Here is a 14,712-nt window from a genome sequence, read left to right as displayed (position 1 = left end):
CAACAGTTCAAAGAACTGATTTTATTAGGGTGCCCGGCCTGGCACAGTAAAGCATTCCCAGTGTGAATGCAGAAAATACACCCTTTCAACCCACTGTAGCCTGGAGCTGCGATGCGACTTGGGTATTTTTAAACGGTAGTCTCAGCAGCGTTACGGTGAGTTTTAGCTCTTTGACCCAGTACCTCAGCCGACAGGCCATAGCTGTTAGCTGCTTTTAAAACAACTTGTAGCCACGTGTTGTTTCCTGTGCGGAAATCTGAAGTCCATCACTAAGTGTGTTTTAACCAGCTGTAAATAAAGAAATCTCTTACCAAAGCTCCCTCAAGACATGTAGCATAATGGTAGCCACGTCCCATGATGAGAACAGACTTCTGATGATACAGCTCTGTGGCTAGCTTCTGGATCTCATCATCCATGCTCAACACTTCTTTAATTAAATCTAGAAAGAAAGGGAAGAATTCAAGTTGTGTGTGGTTATATACCTGTGCCTCTCAAACCGTATATACTGTTTATACTTCATAAACACAGATAGCAGTGGCTTGCATAAAAACTGGACTCAGTGTTTTAATAGTCCAGTTTAGCGGTGTAAAGACATTAGAGAGAATGCGGTGGCGAAAGTTACTGCCGATAGCCGCGTTGCACATGTCTGATCCCCTCAGTCTTGCAAAGTAAAATTCAGGCATTGCTGAAGTTCATCTGTGCTACCGAGTTTCACTTGGTGGGACGCAATAACCGCAACAGTTTCCTACCTGGCAGCCCCTTTAGACCACGCATGATTTCCTTGCGCCTTTCCTGCATAGAAATTCTGTCATCGCACATCATCAGAGCAAACATCACCAAAGAGACAAACTGGCTGGTATAGGCCTAGTAAGGAGGGGAGAGAGAGAGAAAACACATCATTGTGACAGTAACCATATGGTTGTCACTCACTACGTAGAATCCTTAGATTAGCTGTTGACTTATTCTTAACCTGGTACCAAACGGCATTTCATTCCAATTAAGTAGCGAAGATGAACATGGCAAATCTCATTTGAGCAAATCTCAAATGGCGGCATGGAATGGCACAATCTCCTTGTACTCCAAGAGATTAAGATACAACAAGCAAAATGGAGTATTTCTAAGATTCCCTGGTGACTATTAAATCCTATTTTGTGACCATACTTGTGTCCTCCTTTACTGCAAGTAAATGCTGAAAACACTGAAGATGGGCAGATCCATTAAGCGGAGGTGAACAGTGGAAGTCCACCACCACCATCTGACCATCGCAACGGGACAGCTGGCTGAAGTCTTTTTGGACCGCGCTCCGAGGAACACAAAGGCAGCTGAAAAGGTGAGTGATTTCCCACCCACCCTTCTTTAAGAACAGATTCTGAACTCTTCACCTTGGTGAGGCTCCATATTTGTCTAAGACCATAGTGACTGGTCTCACTGACTTCGGGGAAAACGTCAGCTGCACAGGCAAGTGAAATTAGTGCTCAAGTCAAGGCAATTCCAGTCACAAAAATGTTTGAGGCAAAGTATCAAACAGCTATTGCAACGTCTAGCCTCTGAAGTCCTTGTAAGACAAATGTTATGAAATGGTCTGTGGTGCCAGCCTGGGACTGAAGTTGCTCAGAAATAAGATTAAGGTTCGTAGTATTTCTGTCCCTTCCTAAACAATGATCAAACAAACTTTCATGTTGCTCTATTGGAGAGGACTTAAATAGCTCTGAAGGAATCTAGAAAAGCCTCAGTTATGCTGACTAGCGGAGTTTGATACGGAATGGGATCTACTTCGTTTTGGTGCAGCTGAAGGTTACCGAAGTAAATGTCACCAAACAGTCATGCTAACAATGCTTGGGTTGTTTATAATATGTTCTCAAAATGAAGTTCTGGACATCTTAGGGCAGAATCTTTTCAAGTTCATGTTTCATATATGCACAACTGTGGTAATTCCCCACATCACCAGAGGGAAAATGCCATTTTCACTTATCTCCAAACTGTAACGTTGGCGATGTGAAAACAACCCAGCGACAAACAACTTGTTCAAGAGTTTCTTGTAAGAGACTCATGAATTTTCCATGATCAAATTCCCCAATGAACTATTAAACTCAAATGTGGTTTTTGGCTGAATTTATGTAACAGATTGACATCATCTCGCCTCTAAATATAACTAAATCAAAGCAGATTTCACCATGCAGAAGCACTTCATCAAAATGAAATGCAGCAAGGCAAGTTATTTCATACTGTATCACACGTAGCCAGATATATCAGCCACAGAATAATTCTGTTAGGCGGGCACAAATACTGGTTTTCTGTAAAAGAGCATTCTCCATTTGCTGAAAGTATAGTTTTAATACCACACATTGTTTAGTAAAGCAGTGCCATTAAGGGCAGTTACGTGTGGTCAAAGTTTCCATAAACTTGTCTTTTAATTTCCTTTTTCGTCTTTAGAACTTAGTTTAAACCGAGCCTGTACCTCAAGACAAGTGATGGCAAAGAGGAGAGAATTCTTGCCTCTTAGGGAAATCTTCCCTCCGAGACCCCTTTGTTTTCAATGCTTAGAATATTTCATTTACCAAAAAAAAGAAAAATAAAAGCCCTTTGCAAGGTACAAGAAAGAGAAAGTGAAGAGCGTTGCTGGGCACACGGTCATTAACTACATAATCATCAACAGCAACTGGTAAAAAGGGAACAGAAAGCATTTAACAGAGGACCCACGCTCTAGCCAACACCTTCAGGAGGAGTTTCAGTAACAACAACAACGATAATAATAACCAGTGAGGTCTATAAACCTGTGATTTACCTTGGTACTGGCAACCCCGATCTCTGGTCCTGCATTGATATGGACTCCACAATCTGTCTCTCGTGATATAGAGCTGCCAACTGTGTTAGTTATCCCTACGGTTAAGGCTCCTCTCTCTTTGCAGTACCGAAGACCCATCAAAGTATCTGCCGTCTCACCTGAAAAGACAGGTATTGACAATGCTGCAGCTCAGTACTGGTTACTGCTGTCACTGCAGATGTCAAATCTGTGAATCTCAGAGGTTTGTATTTGCCTGCAAGTCAAAGGAGTCTGTAGTTATTTCAGCCCTGGCACAGTGTGGTTTAACCCTACAAAGACGACGGTGAAATCTAGAGAACACAAAACCTAACAATAGTTATTTGGTGTAAGGGAAAGTCAGTATTCTGCTATGGTTACCAAAAAGAAATAAAAAAAAGAGGGGGAGAGGGCAGTTCAAGTGTATGTTCTTTAACAAAACCCAACTTTCTTCCTTTTCCAATTTTCTTCCTTTTTCTGGTAAATAAAAATTCACCTGGGGAAGGGCAGGGTGGGGGGAAAACATCTATTAGGGACCTCTGGACATAACCCAGCTGAAGCGTACCGCGGACGCAATGGCATTCAGTTACAGCTAGCCTTTTGAGTCCTCCCACCACCTTATCGCCACTGAAACTCACGGACTTGTTTGGCTGATGGTGCTAACCCACAACACGAGAGCTTGCAAAATCTGTTATCAAAGAGGTTACGTCTAAAGCTAATCATCCCTGCTCAAAATTGTTTGCACTACGCAAACACGAGCTGGCTTAGATAGGAATTCTCTTAATGTGTTGATTCAAAAACTCTCGATAGAAAACAGCAGAACAAGCTGGGTTAAATGAACACGATAGGAGGGGAAAGGAAGCCTTGCACCGAGGATCCCAGCCTTGCGAGCTGAGCTCCAGAGATGGGACTAGGAATAGAAGGTACCGTGTATTCCATCTAGTGTTACCAGTTTGCTTTTGTCCTAAAAGGACACACCTCTGAGCACTCCTGCACGTGTAAGGTCACAACAGAGAACAAGAAACCCAAGGTCAGTTCCGTACACTTCTTCAGTACACCGCTGCATAAAAACTGCTCTGCATACTGCAACACTAAAAGCAAGCCGTGTAGGGTGGGAATCTAAGGCTAGAAAAACAGATTTATGGGTGGGGGGAACTGGGGTTATTTGAGCTAGTATTTACTTTGGTTTTGTATTGCCTGATGACCAGGCTCGGGTTCCAGGAAAATCTTTGTTAGCTCGCCACATCCAACACTTCAGGGGTAAGACGCAACCCCTAGCGTGCTCTCAGTCGTGTTCCCTGTTAGTTTGGGACAAGTACAGTTTCTAAGGGGAAGAAGCAGCATCTGCACATGTATTCCAAAAACCGAGGGAAAACTTGAACATAAGCCCCCTACAAAGAGAGGATATTCTGAATTACTCGATACTGAGAAGAAAAAAATTGCTACCAAAAGAGTATTTTAACCCGGAGAAAAAATAACTAGCTTTAGTATCAAAGCTGAAGGTCAGTTATGAAAATCTACAATGGTAAATGCAACTAAGAGGAAAAGAAATATTGTAGTTTTGTATTGCAGTTGTCTTTGAAAATATTTTGAATGCAATATAGATCACTGCTTTGTGGGGGGTTTTTATGCTTAAGCGTGTCTTTTATCTCATATTCCATTCCGAGGTTGTTGTGGTTTTGGTACTTGTGTGTAACAGTTTAATTTCTTTTATGGGTCTGATTCACCATACAGCTCAGTATTTGGTAGTGCTTTACCTAGAGAACTAAAACTATCCCAAAGAAACTACTGAGTTGCCTTTACCCAGTCTGTCGATTGATGGAGTATTTCCTCACAGAGAAAGGAAACAAAACTACTGTTATCATATGTAAGACTCAGCTAAACAAAATCCTGCACCAGCACGTAGACGGACAGGAGGAGAACCTCTCTATTTTTTCCCCATCTCTGGTATGTGTGTGCCAGCTGCTTCTCTCACGCGTACCACACGCAATCCTACAGGCAAGCCCAAGAATTTGGCCCTACTGCCTTTTTCCTCCCAAGCTAACGTTTCCAGGAAAGAGGGGAGCGAGTGGGTGGTAAAATGAGACCGTACCTGACTGGCTGATGAAAAAGCAAACATCATCTCTGAAGACAGGGGTGTTTCTGTCCAAGAAGTCACTGGCTAGTTCAACCATAACAGGTAACTCAGTCAGTTCTTCCAGAACCTGGCGGGTCTGGTAAAAGGAGATGTCAGAAAGTTACATATTACATCATGTTTAGAAAACCAAGTGTTTGGAGTACAGAAAAAAACTTTCTACTTGCCACACACTGGAAAATATTACTATCAAAATACCATGTGAAAATTAGTGCTGGATTATATTCTAATTACTCAGTATAGCCACACTCAAGTCACACAGCTACCCCGGGGAAAACTGACCCTGCTTTTGGCATCACAAAAAGCCTGTGAGGCCAACTCCTCCCATGCATGTAGATTGTTCTTAAGTAAGTCTCACTTATTATGTAATACTACGTATATATTCTATAATACAAGGTGTCCTTCTATCATACTCTAACTTGTTGTATTACTGAAGAACTCGGAAACCAGTGCCCGTATCCAGGCCAAGCCAGAAACTTGTTTTGGCTAGTCGATGTATTACTGTTAACATTATCTTACAGAGCTAGCCAAGATGAACAAAAATTTTCTTTTCTGGTCCTTGTAAATCAGTTTACATAGCTGTGTTTTGTAGCATTTCCAAGAGAAGCTAAAGGATTTCTCTCTGAAGTTGTAGAGTACTTTTAATTGCAACATGATGGGCTGCCAAGCTACAATCTAGAAAGGCTTCATCTACAGCCATCAAGTTTTAACCAATGCTTAGGTCGGACCCTGACGAAACAAAACGATGCACAGCCAGCACTTCCGTAGGGTACAAAGCGAAACCTCTTCGCTGTGCTGGGCAAGCAGAGAGATGTCTCTAAGCCGGCGCCATCGCTGTCTGCCTAAGTAGCAAAGGAGGAAATCCTGTCTGCTCACGGCAGCCCCTACCTTGCTGCAACATCTCCATTCTGCTCTTGCATTGTCTCTTCCCCTGCCAACTGTCTTTTACGACAGAGCAGGTTTTGTTTTTTAAAGCCTTCTGTAGCAATGAAAGTCACAGGCAATGTTTTTCATAAATATTCAGGTTCTTCAGCTTTTATTTCCTACTGCTGTTGCTGGTGAATTGAAAGTCTGTTGTACGCAGCTTTCAAAAGGGTCTTCATTCATCAGCGTGCACTTGCTCACCCTTAACCTGAAATCAATCCTTAACCTGCTCAACGCATACAACACCGCGCCCGCTGTTCAATTCTAGCTACAGTTCGCAAGCAGATCAAGACTGACCACTTACCGCAACTCCAGCATGATAACTTGTCCCACAAGCAATAAGGATTAAACGACGACACCTCTGAATCTCCTTAATGTGATCCTTCAACCCACCAAGATTTACTGTAAGCAAGATTCAGAGAGAAAAATTAGGGCGGCCAGGTAGCAGAAATTCTCAAGATGCTAACACCCAGCATGCTACAATCTCCATCAACCACGTTGCAAGAAAAAACATCACAAAAATAATCTTGCCACCAGCGCACGTCATTCTGGAAGCGCTCCCTGTGAGACATGCGCATCGTCTTACACCAGCATGTCATCACCTACTTCCCCCTCTATACCGACTGTGAATAACGACGACTAGATACTGAGCTGTCAAAAACAAGGGAGGCTTAATCTCCATTACCAGTGTAGTCATCAAAGTTGACCCTTCCTCTCATGGTATTAACGACAGATTCTGGCTGTTCAAAAATTTCCTTCTGCATAAATGAGCTGAAGTTACCTATAAAAGAAAGAAACAAACAAACCAATTGAGAACACTTTAAATTACCTCCTGCTAATTTACATTTTTCCTACATATATAGGGAAAAGCTTTGACCAGAGTCACTAACAGGCCGCTTACCAGTCAGAGATTTATTAAGCTGGTATTTCCTTTTCTGCCAAAGCATCAGCTCATCACAAGAGCTAGATTCCAGTTACTAGAATGTGTCAATGAAGGGTCAGATCTGGAACAGCAAGCCTGCTAGGGATCAGCCTTGGGAAAAATGGACACCTCCAAGCAGGAGGCAAAATTCTCTGCCCCAAAATTCCCCTTACGGTGTTAGCAGCTAGAGGGAAAGTCCCATCAGATGTAAGGACAACTTTTTTCACCGTGAGGATAATAAAGCCCTGAACACGCGCTCAGACAGCCTGTGGGGTTTCTGTCCTTGCAGATGCTCCAAACTCAACTCAACAAGGCCCACTAACACTCTGAGCTACTTGGCCCTGCTTTTAGCCCAGGGATTGGACCAGATGACCTCCGGAGGTCTTTTTCAGCCTGACTTATTCCGTGACTCCAGGGAGGCCCTGTGCATCTTCACAGGTGACATCCAAAAGATTTTACCCTTCATAATTTGCTGAAGTTCCATCTGCAAGGTTTGGACAGCACGTCCAGGGTGATCGCCTGCTGTGCGTTTAATCCGGTGGATGGAAAGACGGCCATCGACCACAGCTGCTACATCATCGTCTTCAAGGAAAATCACTCTGTTGGTATGCTCAATGACAGCACTATAAAAGCATAAATCATTTGCCGTGAGACATTATTCTTCACAGAAAGATGAGGGCTACAGCCCTATTTATAATCCCATACACAACTTTGATTCAAGAAAGTTACTCATTTCAATGGAATTTCTTTTAAAATAAGACTAGTACTGTAAAGTACATTTCCACACTGCCAATATAACTGGATTTTTTCCACCTACCTCATTATTAATTTCAGTGCCTGCTTGAAGAAGAAACTATGAATTCCTGAGACAAAGCAGCATGTGCAACGATATGATCTAACCGTTAGGAGCTAGAGAGTGGAAGTCAGGAAGACAGTAATTTGCCCTAGCCCACAGGGTGCTCAACTACAGGTGCAGATTCCTTTCTTGGTTTTCCCAGTGGAAAGCCATCGTCCCTCCCTCCACCTCATTTTCCCCATCTGTAGAACTGGGCACAGCTTGGCCACCTGTTACAGTCCTCCGAGATCTGCTTAGAAGCACTCCAGGAATTAGGTACTATTGAATACCTTCCCTGCCTGCAGTTTACTTGGGGGAGGTCAATACTGGAAATGCCAGTGGGGTTTAAAATCTTTGGCCAAGTTTTAGTGTGTACTCTCTCTTAGTTGAGCAAGGCAAGCTGTAGCGAAATATATCACCTCCCTATTTTAGTAGCTTTTGTTCTGACCTTGGGCAAGTCACTGAAAAGCTCTCTAAAATCAGAACACATCAGGGTGTCCTAAGACTCTTCAAAATGCTCTGACAAGAAGAGCTGTGCAAGTCAACCACAGCAGTAGTTTTTTTTACATTTCTGGAACAAGCATTCATTTTCCTAATAAAGAGAAAACCAATAGCTCTGGTAAGGCTGCTGTCAAGTTAGTCTTTCCTCCCTCCCCTGGGATTAAAATGAGCTACCTTTGACGATCAGGGAATTGCACGTGTGCAGAGATCCCTGGAGAATCAACACAACTATCCTGATAATTAGCATCTGTCCTGTTATTTTCGGTCAGTACTCTCTCAGGTTTCCCATCGCTCACCTTGGAAATCTTATCAACCGATGCGCTTGAAGGAGGCTAACAGCACTATTCCAAAGCCAGTGTTCATTTCTTTAACAGAAACTCTCATCTAATCCACCCGTCTCTTTCCGAGCCGCATATGGTAAGTGGTTAATGTTTGTAAAGTAACAGCCACATATACATAATTTACTTTATTCATAAAGAAACCACAGCCTCCCCATCTCTTGTTCAAGGCCTCAGCTTTAAACAGGGTATTTTTATATACGCTAAAAGATACTGAAAAACATTACCTAGCATCAGAGGCAAAGTAGTACTCCACAGCTTTCTCCTCAACAGGGAAAAGGCAGGTGGTACTGTCGACACGAGACAGGTTGCAACCTCCCTTCTTGTCTTTACCTAGAAGACGCGAGGATTAGGTACTGCACGCACTGACAAATCCGGAGCACAGCTGCAATTTCAGTCTCGACCAGTGGTCCCAGTGCCCGGTACCAACAGGAAGCCCCATTTTCATCACTACGAGCGGTCACAGTAAATTGAACAGCGGCAATGGAGGAGGGCGGCATACCAGCACTCGTCTTACTGATGAGCCCTTTCTCAGTTTTCTTGCAAGGTTTTTATGTGCTTTTGAATTAAGTCTGCAAGTGTAATGCCAGCGCAGAGTTTTAAGTTTAGAGGAAAATACCAGTAAAAATCCAAATGGAAGTTTATGTCTGGCTCCAGTAGGAGAAGGGAATTCGAGCTGCTTTATGAGCAGTCACATTTACCAACATTTTCCCGGTTGAATCTGCCCTGTTTATCATTTTAAGTTTCTCCTGTTTCACTAACTTCCCTGAGGCTTTGAGAAATCGAACGGGATTGCTCTTCCTTTGTCCGTTATTCTCGGCACTGGGAAATTCTGTCAGAACCGCCACCTGTGCAACCCCACTGTTCCACTGAGCACTGGCAGATGTAACCCAAACCTGTTTTCTGTCTGGCTGAGCTAACACATTCAGGCACAGATCAGGAAATCCATGATTAAGTACTCGGCGTTGTTCCTGGGCCATCTGATACAACCGCTCATTCTGATCCAAAACCTGTACAGCTGGTAAACTGCTGTGAGCCCAATGCTATCGCCAGGGAAGTATCTAGGTGTACTGAGGGTCACAGGGTTAAGAGTCAACCTCTAAAAACCTTGTACTAAGCCTTTAAAAAAGCTCTGTGCTTCACCAGAGGTCCTTTCTGAAGCACTCTGGCAATTCCCAATACTCTCTAATCCTCCGCCTCCTCTTCAACTGCAGAAAATACTCCTCCGTGGCAAAGCTCATCAGGAATGCAGATGAGGACCGAAACACCTACTGCTCAGCACTGACCTCAAACAAAATTATTTACCAGTCATTGTGCACCGTATGTTAAGGGGTGGGGGTGGGTTAAGTCAGCTTATCTACCAAAACGTGACCATTGCTGAATAACAACAACATGGAAGTTACCCTATTCTGTATTTATTCCATAAGCTCTAATGTTGTATTTCACCTGCTGGATACCGATCTGATTCAGCCATGTAAGTAGAGCTCATGATGTTTACATTCATAATTCTGCAAATGAAAATGTAAAGAAAAAGTACCGCTTTCGTGTTGATACTCAGTAAGAAGGCTCAGTAAGTAACAATTAAGAGCCCTCCACTTCAGTTAAGTCAGTAAATGAGCAAAACAACTCCTTTATTGTAGAGCTGAGACAGGACAGACCGATTTGTTGTTGGGAAAGGGCAGAGCAAAGGTGTTAGTGACCGTTCTCCCTCAGAAGCACTCATACGTGATCAAAACGTGCAAACGTCGTTTCTCAAAACGGAACATTTCCCTGCATTGACTTTGTTACGTTGCGTTGCTTTCCTGTATTACAGATTCTGCACTGAGCTGTAACGGGAATGTGTCCCTACTGTGCACATACACATGCACTACACGTATAGCTGACCAAGGCGTGACCAAAAAGTTACAGTGAGTATTGAGCCAGTTATGGTTGTTATGTTACATATGGATTTGCCCGTAGATCATCCATCTATCTATAGATAACCTGGATTTTTATCCTTTGGCTTGTACTCTCTACAGCACCTACCTCCCATTTACTAGAATTTAGAAGCAACACAGGCATAATCTTGTAATCTTTTCCCTTCTAAATCAAAGAATAGAGACGACATGGAGAATTAACACAGGTAGAGTAAAAAACGGGCTAGGGGGGGCGATTTTTCAGAAAATTCTTAGTTCCTCTCAAAGCTGAGGGACTTTGGTTCTTAAAGCCCCTGGGAATTAAGGTTAACTTGACTTCAGAATTTTACTCTCAAGACTTTACACTGACTTGAAAGATATGTTTGGGAAAAAGAAACAAAACCTCGCCTAACGATTGAACTCAGGTAAGCCAGCTCCTGACAGCACACACACAGTTCATCTTTCAACAAACTGCGGTTGGCGTCTCCCCCGGCGGAAGAGCACAGATTTCACCCACTGAGCTGTCGGCGCCTGGGGCCACTGTCTGCCGAGGGGGGAATCACCGTTGTTTGCAGCAGCCAAGAATCAGATCCTTTCCTCCTACAGAAAAGCCCTCTCCTGCTTCAGATGTGAACTTAGTTCATCACATCACATGTGATGGGTTAGCCTTTTAAAAAAAATGAAGTACTTAATGTGAATTAAAAACGGTTCACCCTGATAAACAAGCAATGGGAAGTAAGTTCCAACCTCAGGTCAACCTTACTGCTTCTACCAGAAGCTGCAACTCAGATTCACACTGTGACCAGGAGGGAGGATGCAGCTCTTTGAGGACGTGAACTCCAGAAGGAATTTTGGAGAATACCTGCGTTAGGATCATTAGGATTATTAACAGCCTCCTAACATTGGGTTTCACTCTGTTGGGTTGGGTTTTTTTTTGGGGGGGAGGGTTAAGGTAATTTACTGTTTCCTTCTGTAATCAACCTGCACGAAGTCATCAATTTTGCACATATGCTGAGCATTACGTCAGAATGTTTGAAAGGGGATGGGTGGACTGATGGGTGGATTTTCCTGCGTGTCACTCGTGGTGTTTCTGATCAAAAAGGAATTCTGATTATCTCACTTGTTTCACTACACTACACAGAAAGCAATAACCAGATATTAAACAGACAATTAAAGAGACTTTGATAAGCTTTGCTAATAAAACTAGAGACTAATCATGTATTTGGTGGTATAGCATGTGGTTAAAACCTTACTTAAAAAGAAAAATTATCTTTTTTATAATGGTTTAATTTACAGATGAAAGTCTGAAAGTGTATTATGTATTCCAAAGCACGCAACTGTTTGTGAAACTCAGTGCTTGTACATTGGTCTGAGCGCGAGGGGAAGGTGGCTCCTGTGGGGAAGGGGGGGCTCGCACTTACCCGTCCGGTAGAGTATGGGGATGTGGTCGGTGGAGAGCTTGTGCTCGCTGCGCACTCCTATTAGCAGGGGGCTGCCTCGCCTGCAAGAGGACACCGCGTTACAGCCCTCAGCGCCCAAAGATTCATCCCCTTATCACCCGACCCGAAGGGACTGCTCTTCTCCAGCACAGCAACCGAACCGACCACGGACAAGCTCCTCCCAGATAAGCTGTTGGTGCTGCAAACACGGGAGCCCCCAAGACAGAGCCAAAGAATCTCTGAATGAACACAACGCACGGACATAAAGAACCTGTCTCAAGTTTAGCAGAAACTCTGCAAGAGTAACTGCAATCCCACGGACACTTGAGCCAGGAACGCGCCGACTGCGGCTCACTGTACGTATCTACAAACCGCTATCGGCACCGGAATTCAAATCCTGTGCTAGGCACATGTATGGTTAAACCAACCTGACTGATGCCGACATTTAAAAGTGGCGTAGAAAACCTGAACACCAGGCTGGCTCAGCTTCAGGTCAAACAGAGGACTTGTCCAAATGCCGCCGCAACGGCAAATGCAAAGGAAAAGATAAACCCATCTGCTTTCAGATCTTTCTCAACCAGAGTCTACAAAAAAACCAAAGCTGTTCCAGATCAGTTGCGATACAGGTGGCCACTGAGAAATTTTCAAAACATTTTGGGGAATTTTCTGTTATGATAGATGGAAAACAAGAGAAAGGAAACAAAAAACAACAGCCACCCTCACTCCAGCTTATACAGCGTGATGTGAACCACCTCTACGCCGTCTAACTTGATGGGGACAAAACCAACCCAATGTATAGGGTGCAACAGAAATGTTAGTCCCACGGCAATACTTACCTGGTACCAACCGCTTGCCCAGGATAGTGAACACTTTTGAACACAAGGGCGAAAGCACCTTCCTGGAACAAGAGAAACACAAACTCTTCAGCCCTTCGCTTGAGGCCTGGGCCACCATTTCAGGATTCCCAGTGCAGAAGCTGCACCCGTGTTTCCGTGAACCAGCACGACACCAAACAGGTGGCTTCGCAGCCGTCTTCAGAACCACCGGGAGCTCCGGGCACCTCGCTGTGGAAGGGTGTCCCTGCCCTGAGGCTGCTCATCCTCAGCCCCTGAACGAGTCTGCTGAGCTCCAACCACAGACACTGCCCTCGGACATCCCTGCCACCCGCCCAAGCGCTCCGGCAGCAGTTCAGAGGGCAGCAAGGGGACTTGGAAAGGCAAAGATCTGGTCAAAGAAGTGCCGAAACTCTGGGGTGTTTGCTGCGGAGTGGTGCCGCTGGTTGTACACGTGAACCACCGCAACCCGCCACCAAAACGCGCTCTTGGTCTGCCGCTCTTACATCTCCTGCCGGACAAGTCACTGAGAAATCGTCTCCCGAACAAGGGGCTCGGTGACGAGGCAAACAGTGCTGGATCCCGTCCCTGGGCGCCCAGGCGATGCAGGGAAGCTCCCACAAGGTGTCAGCATCTCTTACCGATGGAGTTTTCAGGGAAAACTGGAGGCACGGACTTATTTTCGCTCTGTCCCATGCTCCCACCCAACATGCCAGGGACTGGCTGCCTCAAGATGCTGTTGCGCCCCCAAAAATTTGGACATTTTTCGCAGGAGTATTGACTGATGTTAAAGACAAACGAGTGTATGTCTGAGACGAACTGCCCGAGGCAGGAAAGACAAAAGCACTCCTCAGGTGTGCCGCAGAACGTCCCGCGGCCAGCCTGGCACGGGAGGACAGCCATTATTGTGTGTGTGTCTGACTGTCCTGGGGTCGGGGGGCGTTTGTGTCCCTCTCTGTCCCCACCTCGCACCCTGCCCCACCATTACCAGTTGCTGGATGACCCTCTCCACCAGGGTGGTGAAGCTGATGTCGTCGCTGTCCCGGTTGTCATACATGTACTTGACCAGTTTGGCAATGCTCTCCGTGTCCGTCTCCGACTCGAAGTCGTAGCCCTTGCTCTCCTGCAGCGACAGCACGCGGTGGGACACGGCCCTCTGCCTTCCCTTCCACCCTGTTCCTGCCTTCTTCCCTTCTCTCATTTGCTTTTCCTTCCCTTTCCCTCCTTCCTTCTCCCTTCCTTTGTTCCAGCGTTTCCCTTTCCTTCCTTTCACCTGCCTGTCTCTTCTTTCCTGCCTTTCCTCTTCTTTTTTTTTTCCTCCTTCTCCTTTTTCCATCTTTCCAGCCTTTCCTTCTTTAAGAGAAGGCCGGACGTGGCACTTAGAGCCATGCTCTAGCTGGCACAGTGGTCTCAGGACAAAAGTTGGGCGCGATGATCCCAGAAGTCTCTTCCAACCTAATCAATTCTGGGATTCTCTCTTCTCCTCTTCCTTCCGTCACACTTTCATCCTTCTTTCCTGCCTTTCCTCTTCCTTTTTTCTTCTCCTTTCCCTCCTACATTTCCTTCCCTCCTGCATTTCTTTTCTGCCTTTTTCTTTACTGCCTTTCCTTTTTATCCTTCCTTTCCTTTTCCCTTCATCTTCCTTCAAAATTTCCTTTCATCCTTCTTTCCTTTTCCTTCTCTCCTGCAAAATTTGCTTCCTTCCCTCCTGCCTCTCCTCTTCCCCCCTCCTCCCTTTTCTCTCCTTTCCTTTTCCTTCTCTCGCACTTCCTCCTTTCCTTTTCCCTCCCTCCTGCACTTCTTTTTTCCTTCCCTTTGTCCCTCTTCCCTTCTTCTTTCCTTCTCCTCTCTCCTGACTTTCCCTTTGTTCCTTCTCTCCTGTTTTCCATCCCTGTTTCTTTCTGCCTTCCCTCCTTCCTGGCCTTCCTTTTTCCTCATTTCCTTCTCCTCTCTCCTGACTTTCCCTTTATTCCTTCTCTCCTGCTTTCCTTCCTTGTTTCTTTCTGCCTTCCCTTTTTCCTGGCCTTCCTTTTTCCTCACCCATCCTTCTTTCCTGCCTTTCCTCCTCCTTTTCCTGCATTTCCTCTCCTT

At 44.9% G+C, this 14,712-nt stretch overlaps 1 protein-coding gene across 1 annotated transcript in view; it reads right to left on the bottom strand.

The window, feature by feature from the left end:
- Positions 1–13,744, bottom strand: part of GFPT1 (glutamine--fructose-6-phosphate transaminase 1) — a gene marked incomplete at its 5' end in the record, with an annotated part of 15,737 nt that extends 1,993 nt beyond the window's left edge. Inside the window, 11 exons of the mRNA XM_009702761.1 lie at positions 312–439; positions 750–864; positions 2,786–2,943; positions 4,893–5,013; positions 6,163–6,260; positions 6,544–6,639; positions 7,240–7,403; positions 8,682–8,787; positions 11,771–11,850; positions 12,625–12,686; positions 13,610–13,744. Of these exons, the coding sequence (XP_009701063.1) occupies positions 312–439; positions 750–864; positions 2,786–2,943; positions 4,893–5,013; positions 6,163–6,260; positions 6,544–6,639; positions 7,240–7,403; positions 8,682–8,787; positions 11,771–11,850; positions 12,625–12,686; positions 13,610–13,744 (1,263 nt within the window). The remainder of the gene's footprint in view (positions 1–311; positions 440–749; positions 865–2,785; positions 2,944–4,892; positions 5,014–6,162; positions 6,261–6,543; positions 6,640–7,239; positions 7,404–8,681; positions 8,788–11,770; positions 11,851–12,624; positions 12,687–13,609) is intronic.
- Between the last annotated feature and the right edge of the window lie 968 nt (positions 13,745–14,712).

Source organism: Cariama cristata, unplaced genomic scaffold (assembly GCF_000690535.1).
Source record: "Cariama cristata isolate BGI_N322 unplaced genomic scaffold, ASM69053v1 scaffold22760, whole genome shotgun sequence".
NCBI classification, from domain to species: Eukaryota; Metazoa; Chordata; class Aves; order Cariamiformes; family Cariamidae; genus Cariama; species Cariama cristata.
Note: the sequence above shows the minus strand (reverse complement) of the source record. Positions and strands in the feature narration are given on the sequence as shown.